This window comes from Lagopus muta, chromosome 1 (assembly GCF_023343835.1).
Source record: "Lagopus muta isolate bLagMut1 chromosome 1, bLagMut1 primary, whole genome shotgun sequence".
NCBI classification, from domain to species: Eukaryota; Metazoa; Chordata; class Aves; order Galliformes; family Phasianidae; genus Lagopus; species Lagopus muta.
In genome coordinates, this window is record NC_064433.1 from 190,524,563 (window position 1) to 190,537,486 (window position 12,924).

Here is a 12,924-nt window from a genome sequence, read left to right on the forward strand (position 1 = left end):
ACAAAGAGATGTCTTCAGATGCTTCTTTTGTTAACTGTCAATATAAGGATAATTTAGATGTGGATTTTAGAGACAGCTAGCAGTTTGCCTCTGTCTCTCCCATTGAGCTTATAGTGGGATGGTATACAGAGAAGTTTGATGTTTAAAGGAACTATTATGATTTGAAACAATACAAGGAGGGGTTGTTCTATGTTTTCAACGTGGCAATAAGTTCTAAGACTATTTCATTTGAATTTATGATGGATAGAAGAAGATATTTTTATTTCATATTTTTTGTTTCCCCCAAATTCTCTCAATGATTTTTCTACAAAATAATATACAATCCTGAAAAGTTTTGTTCTCGTTTGGTTGGAATTGCTTGATCTGTGAAACACAGAGTAGCGAGCTGTAATGGCAGCACAGTGAGATAACCAGTTGATTTGGATTTACAAAATTAATGATTAGTCCCTGACAGTGCTCTCCTCACCAAAGCCAAAATCTTTCTTTAAGTGCCCTTATGTAGAGGTTTTTTGCTAAGCAATTGCCTTCATCTTGTTTCTGTGAAGCTATATGGCCACTGTGTATACAAAATAGCCAACAGACAGTGCTCTGGATTTTATTTTGCACATTGCCCCCATTCCTTGGGCTTTCTTTGAGCTGAAATATTTTCAAAGCAGCCACCAAATTTGAGAACTGTGAGTGCATAGGTGTCTAATCTGGAGTTTCTCAGCTGTTTCCAGGGATGCTGAGCTCCGTGCTGTCTCCCTCACTTTACAACACATGCTGCTTGCCATCCCAGGCTCTCTAACTTGGTGGGTGCTTTTAGAAGCAGCTGCCTCCATTTGCTCAGCTGCTAAAGGAAGTTGGATAACCATAACACACTTTGCAGATTGAAATCTAACTAAAACCTCTCAGGTTTCATAGTCGATATTACTCTAGTGCAGGGCATGATTTCCTTCATCTGTTTTCTCAGTCCTTTTTTTTTTTTGGACAGTTTAACAAATTTAAAATATTGTTACCAGTGTCAAACGTGAATTTAATAAAGAAATATTTTTCTTTCCCCATTTAGACATCATTCATATTGCTCTTCTCCACATTGCCATTCTATTCTGTGACATGTGTCTACTTCACTATTTCTTCACTTCTCTCTGCTAATGTAATGATGATTTCTCCATCAGTGAACTTACATTCATTTATGTTATAATGTAAAATGATTTATTTTTACGTAATGTAATTAGAACAAGCTCTGATGTTAATATTTGAACCACAGGCCGTTTTTCTCCAGTTTACTCTTCCCGTTTTCATGTTTTCAAACAAAACAGTTACTGAAGCCAAGAATAACCCTGCCAGTTCTCCTCTTATAATGAAAAGGATTGGCAACAAACAGTACTCCGAAGACCTCAGGACACTAATAGTCTGTTTCTCAAGATCAATGTCAGAGATAGCAGTATGATTGGATTACTTCTAGGATCTAAGGCTAATCCAAGATTTTTGTTCCTGTATTTTGGCAGGAAAGCCCAGTAGTTTCTTTCCAGACGACAGTTTTATAGACTCTGGAGAAATTGATGTTGGCAGACGAGCCACACAGAAGATCCCTCCTGGTATCTTTTGGAGATCTCAGGTGTTCATCGACCACCCAGTGCATCTGAAATTCAATGTGTCTTTAGGAAAGGCTGCTCTGGTTGGCATCTATGGCAGAAAAGGCCTTCCACCATCACATACACAGGTAATGGGACCTCATTTCAATCAAGCAACGTTTGTCTTAGAATTTATGTTTTCATGGTGTTTTTTATTTCAGCTGTTTCTCTCAAGGATTTGCTGCATGCTTGCATGATATAAAAATCTGGTCAGATATCCAGAGAAAGATAATCAAATGACACTTGCAAGGTATTTACATACATTAGTCTGATGTGCCAGAGCAGTTAACACCAGTTTGGGGAAAAAACTGAGGGTATCAGCTGCTTGAGGGTCCTGCTGAGGGCCCTAGCAGCATGAGTCGCTACCCTCTTCATCCATGAGAAAGAACCATCTTTTGTCCCCATATTCCATGCCACGTGCCCCTCTTTCAGCCTCTCTCCTCTCATGATTAGAGCTGCAGAACCCCAGTCTCTCACTCTCATGGGAGTAAGATCTCCCTTCCTTGTCCATGCTGAAATGCCTCGAGCCAGCTCTTCACATTATGCGTGCTGGCTGTCAGATTATACTGAGGTTGGCCAGAGCACAGTAACTGGTGTATAACCAAACAGAATCGAGTTTTTGCAGGATGCCACAGGTGTATTTAAGCAGGAATCAAGATACAGATGCTATTCTGTAGGATTTTTAGTGTTTTTAGTAGCTTTCCTTAACACACTGAGACAGAAAATGTGTCAAGAAATCACTTTCTAGAAAATGCTCTGAAGAACCATCCCCTTAAATAAAGATTTTGTCAATTAGTTTCTCTGGTTTCCATCTCAGCTTTTAAGCTGTTCTTAACCAGATTGATTAATGCATTAGGACATGCCTCTATTAGGCAGTGCAAAAAATCATTTTCCCACTTGCATCAGCAGGTTATCAAAGTATTACCAGCTTTATAGAAATTTTGTAACTTACCCTTGCCATCCATTTTAAACTGGAAGTCCAGCAACCAACATCATTATTAAAGATTTATAGAAATACCCTTTACTTTCTTTTTGAGCAAACAAAGATTTTTACTGCAACTATTCTGGGTAATACGGTATTTTCTACTTATTAACACACCTGCAACTTATTTATGTCAAAAAGGTGTCATAAATCCATGCTTCCTCTGCCTGCCTTTCTGCAGAATTAAAATATTTCAATAGGATCAGCAGGTCATAAATTCAGTGACACAACCGTGCCGTTATTGCCCATTTTTGATCAGTCTCTCTTTAGGGAGAGGTTCAGACATTTAGAAGTTAAATATTCAATATTATTTAAATTAAAAAGTCATGGTCACAACAATAGCAGTTGTAGAGTGGAACTCTGTGTTAGCTCTGATTTTCCTTGTTTATAATGATTATTAATATCTACTGTCGAACAGGACTTGCTACATGAATGGTTTCAATTGTTTAAATAGCAATTGTGAAATGCAACACCTAAATCTCAACTAAAGAGTACTGAACTAAAAGCAAAACTGCCTAAATTTAGCAGGACTCTCCACCCAACCATATTTGAAGTGATTAAGAAGCCCACACCAACTGCACCATCTCTGCATTGCGTTCTGCAGTCTCGTTTTGGTTGGGATCTTGAGAATGATTTGTCAGTGTTGGGACCTTTCCCATTTGAAACAGTGCAGCTGCGTATCAGTTGAATCCTCAGCTGAAAATGAGACATAAAATGTGGGATGTAGCACGTGTTGGTCATAGTACATGCTGGGGGAGGCAGTGCATTTCTACAGAGATCTTGTAAGTGCTACTTTTGAATAGGCACAAATCAAGTGCTGCCAAGTATACAAATACCACTACTAATAATAATTGGCATCTGGACCAAAACATCATCAAAAGTTACCAAATAGACTTTTTTATTCCAACAATAAGAGTCATGCTGCAGTATTAGAAACAGGTCCCCAGACCCTGAAGAAATAACTTAAGGAAACTGCAGATATTAAAACAATATTGATATATCAGTAGTTAATATTTAATTTAGTTTTGAAATGGCCCTTTTTCCTAAATTTATTATTTTAAAAAATCTGCTGTGATTAAAACGTTGCTCTCCTTCTGTACATTTTTATATGAAGTTTAAATCTTAGCATTTAATCTCACCATAACTTATTTGCCTTAGGAGTTATAAAACAGCTAACTTGTTTTCTGTATTGAAACTGTAGACTGGTCTTTCATAGTTAATACGTATTACACAAATCTCATCTTTTCTTTTGCATAATCCAGAGTATCTGCTGCACCCCATAAAACTAACCAGTCAGTTTTAGATTTCCAAATTTTATCAGGAATTTCATAAACAGGACTTCAGCAATATGTGTGCTTAAAGCACTGATAATCTCCTCTTTGGAAGAATGTAATAAAGGGTTGGCAGTAGTAAAATTTGAACTGGCAAGCAGCTTTTCTTCCAAACTAGATAAGCAGATATTTCTGCTGTTTAAATAATCCGTCTTCCATCTTCTGTAACATGCACCTCTACATAATCCATTTTTTTTTTAGGGTTTTTGAGTTGGTGCCTTTGCACGTATTCCTGTATTTGGCAAAATATTTAAAGTCTTTTTTCTTTTTTTCATGTTAAAACATGAAACTTTTCCAGATTTTTAAGCTGCATATAAGGAAAAAGTGTTTTACAGTAAGGGTGGTGAGGCACTGGCACAGATTGCACAGAGAGGTGGTGGTGCCCCGTCCCCGAGGACACCCAAGCTCAGGCTGGATGGGCTCTGAGCACTGATGGAGCTGTGGGTGTCCCTGTTCAGTGCAGGGGAGCTGGACCAGATGGCCTTTAAGGATCCTGTTCAGTGCAGGGGAGCTGGATCAGATGGCCTTCCAACTCAAATGATTCTGTGTTTGTATGATTCTCTTTGGCAAACTGTCTGTCTCTGACCATCCATCCTCTCCTGGTGGTTGCCATCAACCACGGACACTTACAAGTTGGAAGAAAATGCAAGCTCCAGATTTTTGTAGTCTTAAAAACAGAGCCTGTAGAAGGCAAAAATTTAGGCATTTTTTCTAATTCTTCCCAACAAATGGTAATAAAAGTTAAACAGTTTTCTTGTGGTCTATTAATTTTCCCAAATCAAATCGGTTTTTAAACTCTTTTCAACCTAGGCCAATTTTTAAATAGTAAATTTTAGGGATTGGCTATCATTGTTTGTGGGATACATTTTTTGATTTATACAATTTGAATTGATTAAAATGGCATTTTATCTCCAATTTTCTTGCTTTCAATAACTCCAGCTGTGTATTAAAAATATCAGAATTTATTAAAACATAATAAAGCATAATCCACTTGTGATATTTACAGCCAGTAACGTAGCAACTTTGCAAAGTCATCAACATCCAAAGCACCATCTTACGAATATGAATAGAATTAAATTTACTTTTGGCAGGGAGCCCCAGGTAAGCATAACCCAGGTTGGGCTGTAACAACAGCAACTTACTGCAGCTGGATGCCTGCAAGTTGTTTTCATCTCAAGCAAGAAATAAATGCCATGGGGCACAATATACTAGATGCTACTTGGATTTCAACTTCAGCATGAGGCAAACTGCACTCTAGAAGCGTCTCGAATTTCTTTGACTGCTGAATGAGTTCTAGAAAACTAATTCAAACTACCATGGAGATACCAACACTTTGAGATGAACTTTACCTGCTATATCTGCAGTTACCTGTTCCTTTAGTCTGCTTTTAGAAATCTGATCTATCTGCCTAACAACTCTTGTTTCTGACAAAGCTAACTTCACGGACAGTCAAAAGAAATGCCCTTCACTTGCTTTGTCAAAAAGTGCTGCAGCATCAAATCCGAATGATCCACCTGCTGAAATAAAGAAAACATAAATTAAAGTGAGGTCTTGTTTATTTCAAGGAAATAAGTAATTAAAATGTAGAAATGAGAAATACCCTCGTGACAAATTCTGTCTTTTGATCTTCAAGACAGGTCATGTATAGTTTTTGCCTCACAAAAGTGATGGAAACAACTTAGTGATAACTGCAGAAGAGAGAAAACCTCAACAAGTCCTTATCTTGGTGGCATTTGAAGACCATATCAGACAACCTAATAATATACCACATGTTTAAAGTCAACAAGGATAAGGAGTCTAAATGTTGTTGATGGGTTCAGCCAAAGCGTGCAGACATTTAGTACAGCAATATTTACTGGTCTAAAAACAGGTGGTTTTGTTTTCCTTGCACCTGCCAAAATCTACATGTTTATCTGATTGAGCAATTGAGAGAGGTGAAGGCAAAAGGGCTGAGGAACAGGAAAGGCTGTGCCCTGACTGCTGAGTTCTGCTCACAAAATGCTCTATTCACCTACCACAAGAGAAGACTCAGATTAGATAATGCTCACCTAATAACTGTGATGTCTGCTAGGATTGTACCCGACTTGTCCCATTCATATATCATCAGACAAAATACAGTTATTGCAGAAAGTCAGTGCAGTGTTACTTAAATGGGGAACAAAAGGTAGTTATAATCCTAATAGCGAAATGGAAGTGATTGTTCACCTGAAGTTACCTTGGGGAAAAAAAAAAAAAGTTCTTTTGAGGAAAATTTCTGAAAGCTATCCAGTAAATGGGACTTTTTTTTTTACATTACTTCATCTGTTTTTCATCTTTTATGATCTTTTAACCACCTTGGATATTGATTTAAGGAAAAAAGCATCGCTCACTAAGAAAAATACTTCTGCAAAATGTATGCCACAATTTACTTACAAAATCTTTCTCTGACTTACATTCATATTTCTCTCGATAACCAAAAGCAGTTCTAGCAAACTATCCATTTGGGCTAGGTAATTTATTTCTGTCTTATTAACCAAGGCACAAAAAAATAGAATAGAGAAAGGACCTTGAAGATCATCTAGTTCCAACCCCCTGCTAGATGCAGGGACATCTCCCTGTAGACCACGTTGCTCGCAGCCTCATCCAACCTGGCTTCGAACCCCTCCACAGTGGGGCATCCACAACCTCTTTGGGCAACCTGTGCCAGTGTCTCACCACCCCCACAATAAAGAATGTCTTCCTCTATCTAGTCAAAATCTACCCTCTTCCAGTTTAAAGGCATTTCCCCTCATCCTACATTTCCCTCATCCTACATGCCCTTATAACAAATAAGCTTCTGAGTAGTTTCTCATCATTCATACTGTGCAGTTTGGCTGCATCCCTAGACCTCAGTTTTAGAATTGTAGAATCATTAAGGTTGGAAAAGACCTCTCAAATCATCAAGTCCAGCCCCACCCATCTCACCATGCCCACTGACCACATCCCTCAGTGCCACATCTGCATGATCCTTGAACACTTCCAGGGATGGTGACTTCACTACTTCCCTGGGCATCCTATGCCAGTGCATTACTGTTCTTTCCCTCCCTGTGTCTCTACAGATGGAGCATGTCACAAATGGCCAGGGTTGGAAGGGACCTCAAGGATGATGAATCCCCAACCTTCAATCATGAATCTCCAACCCCCCATGTTCTTAGGGTCATTGTGCCCAAATCACATTCTAAATAAAGATTGTTTCTTCTTGTGCCTAATTACTGGAAATTACATTCATGTCCTCACTCTTTATGTATTACATACATGGTTTCATGGTTTAGTGGTCCATGGTTTTACATGGACATGGTTTAGTGAGCAAATACTGGTAGATGGACAGTTTTATTGGGAGATCTTGGGGGTCTTTTCCAGTCTTGGTGATTCCATGATTCTGTGATTCTATGCTTCTATTTCCAAAAGACTTGTTTGCCAAGTAATCTAGGAACATTACTCAGCTTGAATAGACACTAACAGAGAAAAAACTGCTTATGATACGTCTGAATATGTACATTTCTAATATTTAATGCAAAATATATCTGTCTCTTTCCTGAAACAGCTTGAGAAAGCCTGCAGTGCACACAGACATCTCTCTTTCTTGTATTTCAGTTTGACTTTGTCGAGCTCCTCGATGGAAGACGCCTTCTGAGCCAGGAGGCAAGAGGCTTGGAAGGACCTCAACGGCAACACAGAACCTTTGTGCCCTTGTCCAGCCACGAGACAGGGTTTATCCAGTACTTGGATTCAGGCATATGGCATTTGGCCTTCTACAATGATGGCAAGGAGTCGGAGGTGGTTTCTTTCCTTACCACTGCCATTGGTAAGCGTTTCCTGTTTTATTCCCAAACCGTCTGCCTTCGGGCCAGGTGTTAATGCACATACTCAAATTGCATGGTAGCTTTGTGTGGTTTTGGACCGAATGTTTGTACAGGATGTATTCAGCAACTGGCTGAGTGCTGTTAGGCCCTAAATAGCATGTAAGCATTTTGTATGCCTTTTTAATAACTATATCCGGAACGAGATTCCACCCGGTGCCAGCGTTGGATTACAAGCTTGAAATTCCCTGCTTCACTTTTCCTTTGATCTTATTTTTTTATTTAGCTTTTTTTTTTTTTTTTTTTAATTTATTCTTCCTGGAGCAGAGGTAGAGGGATGACTGAAGAGCACAGAGTGGCACTGTGCAGCAGTTTTGCTGACAGCCCTGCCTTTAAGCACTGTCCAAATCACTGCAGTAGGAGCTCAGGCAGAGCACTGAGGTTAAACCCAGCAAACAGCACTGCATGGCTTTGCTCATAGGAACCACAACACCGGGAATCTCTATTTCTCCTTGCTTACAGAAGAAATCTCCGATTTCTTAAGAAGTACAGATTAACAGTTTTCTGGGCTGCTCTGGCAATAAGTCCCCTGATGAGCTGTTGTCCATTGCAGGAAGGATGCTGCCTGCAGGCTGCTTGTGTGCTTGTGCACACCACGTGTTCTTACTTCACTCCATAAACAGCACAACCTGTTTCTGAGTCAGTAGTATTAAATTTTAAATCTGACTCGCCGCTGAACCTTTTCATATCCCCAGATTTGTTTGGTTGTAATTTAAAGATTGCTCCATAAAACTCGTGCTCAGCTTTCTTCCAGCCACAGTGATTGTTTAATGGATTTTTTTTTCTTTGCTAAAAAAGCAGACTCAGTCCAAAGCTGTCATTAATCCCTCTCCCCAAAGAAGTATTGGTGTTGAGTCTCAGCTGTCTGCAATAGTTGCCTAAGAGCTACGGGTTGTAATTTGTCTTGGCAGGTTAATTAAAAGTTTAGGTCTTATTAAAGCCATCATTAAGATCCCAATATTCACTTTAAACTCTAAAGTTTACCTAATGCGGAAGTGAAAGCACTGCTGTGTTAAATTTAAAAGCTGGAACTTCACAAGTTTTATACTGTTCACAGTTAAGCAACACCAGAAACAGTAACACATTAGTTTATGAAACTGAAGAGTGCTCTGTAGAGCACAGATTTACTTTCAATTATAATTACGGAATCATTAAGATTGGGAAAGACCTCTAAAATCCCCAGGTCTGACCTCAGCTGATCCCCACCATGCCCACTGACCACGTCCCTCAGTGCCACATCTCCACAGTTCTTGAACACCTCCAGGGATGGTGACTCCATCACTTTCCTTTAGCAGATTTACTTTGCTGCAGCAGTGCTGGGAACTGAGCCTATATTCTCCACCTTCTGCCTGGAGCAGCGTCCAGATATCCTTCTGAGCATGATCTTTTTTTCCAGTTTGAAATTCCAGCTTAGGAAATCACTAAAGCTTTCACAGAAGAAAACATTTTTAAAGCTCAGCCACTACGTGTTTGTTTTCAAAGCGATGCAAAATGAGCTTCCAGCCAGACTTCTCTCCCTGCCTCATTGCACTAACACAGGGAAAAAAAGGCAAAACATCCTTAACCTGTCTTTGAGCAGTGGGGGAGCAGTGTGGGTGAAAAGCATGTCAGATTGTCTTTAAGGCAATATTGTTTTGTTTACCTTTGTGACCATGTGATAAGCAGAACAGTCCATGATAGATTCCCTGTTGCCCTTGAATCATTCTATCTTTTGGCACAAGGGAGTTGGGCTTTTTTCCTGCTGTACAGTAAAAGAGAGCCTTGCCATGGGAATTGCTTGGTAGCTGTACAGTAATACAAAGCCATTGTGTACAGGAAAAGCTGCTTACAGGAAAACCCACTCATTTTGAGATAAGTAAAAAATTAGATAAAGAAGGGCCTTCTTCAGTAGAATTTGGCCAAATCTGTTCAGCATTTATAGAAATATGATAAAAATCGTAGAGTCACAGAATGTCTTGGTTTGGAAGGGACCTTAAAGCTATCCACTTCCAACCCCTGCCATGGACTGGCTGTCCCCACCAGCTCAGGCTGCCCAGGGCTCCATCCATCCTGGCCTTGGACACCTCCAGGGATGGGGCACCTATTGCATTCGTGCCAGGGCATCACTCTGAGCAAAGAATTTCTTCCTAACATCTAACCTAAATTATCCTAATTATTATCGTAAATTATCCTAAATTATTATCCTACGTGATCGTAATTAGCCTAATATCCTAAGCAGGTTAGTACCTTTCGCTTTAACCTCGATTTCAGCAGCTTGCTTAAAAATAGTCAGGACAGGTGTTGTGTGAAAATGCACTGTATTGCTTCAGAGCCTTTCCAGTGTATTCATGAGGTCTGCCAAGACAAAGCTGCTGTGTTTTAAGTCTATCCACACTGCTGTACAGTAGTATTGTGATCTTTTGCTGGTGCCAAGGTAAAGAGGATACAACAACCTGACACCGTGTTTATGAACCAGGGTGTAAAGTGGCAGTGCCAAACAAATATATCAAGGCACACCTGATGGGAACCCTTCAACCTGTGTGGGACGAGGAACATGCAGAGCTGTGTTGGCTGTCAGAGGCAAGCTGCTATTTTGTTTGATTTCTGTGGCAGGAGCACATAGAAAAATCTCCCATTATTATTGTGCAGCCATAGCGCTTGCAGTGTGAGTGTGTTTGAAAGGTATGGCTGGGATGCAGGAAGAAGAAGGACCTGGTGATGGGAGAAGAAGACCAGCAGCCTGGAAGTCCTGGGCTCTGATTGATGTTCTAATTGTGACCCAACCTAAGTTTACGCTTCAGCTGCATGCCATGAGGTGTGACATTTCCCCAGAGATGCTGCGAGGGTGATGGAACTGCTGGGAAAAAACGCATTAAGCATTAATTAATAATCATGAATAATAGGAGAAAGCACAGAATTGATAGTGAGAATCAGAATGATAAGTGCATAAAGCCAGACTGTACAGTCATTCCTCCACTGCGAGCAAGGACTCGCCTGAGTCAAGGACAGCAGCTTTCACTTCAGCAGTGCGATGCTGAATAGAAAGGATGCTGATTTTCCAAGTTTATCTGCTCTGTTCTAACAGACCGAACCCTTCAGAGCCAGTGAAATCACTGCAGGCTCTGCTTGATGATATCAATTACTGTGCAGCGCTGGTCTGGAATGATTGGGCCTTCCATTATCCTACTGAAAACCAGAGAAAAATGGAGAAAAGCATGTGTATTCCCAGTTTGATCGCACATTTAATTTCATAAATGGTGAGGCTGTCCATCATACCGATTTGGAATCTGATATAGCTATAACTAAATCCACTCAGGAACATTAGCTCTGATTTTAAGGGCAAAAGATGACAGTTGAGCCTGTTTTCTAAAAGGCTGCAGAACCATCATCGCTACAGAGTTATGTGATGTCAAAATGTGTGCCTGTTACATGCCATTGCTTGTGAATCCAGGGAGAGCTTTTAGCTTTTAATAACATATTTATGTCCATTCCTCCAAATTACAATGCAAGGCATTATAAAGGAATGGACAGAATCACGGAATGGCCCGGGTTGGAAGGGGCCTCAAGAATCATCAAGTATCATCGTGGACAGTCAAAATGTCTCAATAATAAATTAACTCTTTTTGTAAATGACACTGGAAGCACTTTCTGAAATTCCTAATACAAACAGTTCTCTGCAAAGCACTTTGTGGATTCACTCCCTGATAGTGGTGATTTATTCCCAACGATCTGGTGCAAGTGGAGCAAAATAGTGGGTTGAGGAATCAGCTGGAATCAGCATATCTGAGACAGAGATTTGGCCGAAATCTGCTCGGGGGGGAGTAAAAAATGTCTGAGAGGCCACAAACATCTCTGGAACTGGAGAGAAAAGGTCTTCCAGCAGCTGTTACCGCTGAGCTCAGGTTTGTCTGCATGCAGCCCCAGAGAAATCAAAAGGAGAAGCAGCACCAGCTGTCTGAGAAGTGAGCGTCTGTTTGCCGTCGTGTCACCCAACGAGCACAGGAACACATGTACAGCACCCGTGGTAGGATGCAAGGTTTTGTCTCGCTTTTATCTTCTGCAGGAGACAGTGCTTAAGTTTAGGATAAGCCTTGTTGTTCCTCCCGCCCCCTCCACTATCCGTAAGAAAGCTGCTGTAAGTACTTTCCTCTATCAAAGCACAAGCAAGTTGGCAGTGTTATTTATAATGGGCTGCCAGCACATACAGCGCTTTACAACACGCATCAAAGGGCAAGCTCCCTTCCTGCTACAGCCTAAAATATCACAGCCCTCGTACAGCTCACACACATGAAGGATACCTGTGGGTTCACAGCAGGACCGAGCTTAGGGAGGAGAGAAGGAATTACAAGGCATGGACAAGCTTGTCGTTGGATCCTCTCCTGAGGGGATGGTGTTGTGTGAGAGGGGACCTGAACAGCTCTGAAAGTACCCCGTTCAGGTTTGTTTCCCTTACATTCACTGCCCATGTGTATGCTGACTTAAACTCTGTCAACTCTCGGTTCAGAGCGGATGCCCAGGCATGATCCACTGAAGTCTCAAAGCCATTCACTTTATTTACACTTGCTTCACTAACATCTGGGCAAGTCTGAGGAGAATGTGCAGGCATGGGGTGTGATCCTCTATCCTCTGTGGTGTATGCTTTCCCCTAGTTAGGTCTTCAGGAAGAATGGATGTTATGTCCCTGTCACCCTCTTCTGAACATGTCCTGCGAGTACGTCCATCAAAGTAGTTGGCCAAATCAGGACTCTTTCCCTGTTAATAGAACTCCAGCTGCTCTGTGGAGGTGCTCAGTTACCAGTGGTGTTGTTCTCACATACTTTGTGAATATGGTCATTGCATGCTATGGTCACCTTGCCCCATCCATCCCCTGTTCCACACTGTGCCTTTGTGGTAGCCCTCTACAGTCAATTAATAGCTTGTGCCTTCCCCGACTTAAAGCTCTTTCCTTCTGCTTGCTTTGCACTGAAAAATAAATAAATAAATAAAAATTAGTGACATATGAGAGCCTTGGCAGGGAGGAAAATCACAACTTCATTTTTGATGTTATTGATCTCTCTCTCCTGCAACATAACAGCAGAGCTTTGCATGCTCTGCAAATAGCTTTTTGCCTTCAGCTCTCTGTGTCCCATTACAAGCCC

The 12,924-nt window shown here is 40.7% G+C and overlaps 1 protein-coding gene across 1 annotated transcript in view; it reads left to right on the forward strand.

Moving 5' to 3' along the window:
* The window catches only part of TENM4 (teneurin transmembrane protein 4), a 1,593,907-nt gene that overhangs the window by 1,412,334 nt on the left and 168,649 nt on the right, over positions 1-12,924 (forward strand). The window contains exons 19-20 of the mRNA XM_048933792.1: positions 1,491-1,705; positions 7,542-7,752. Coding sequence (XP_048789749.1) covers positions 1,491-1,705; positions 7,542-7,752 — 426 coding nt within the window. The remainder of the gene's footprint in view (positions 1-1,490; positions 1,706-7,541; positions 7,753-12,924) is intronic.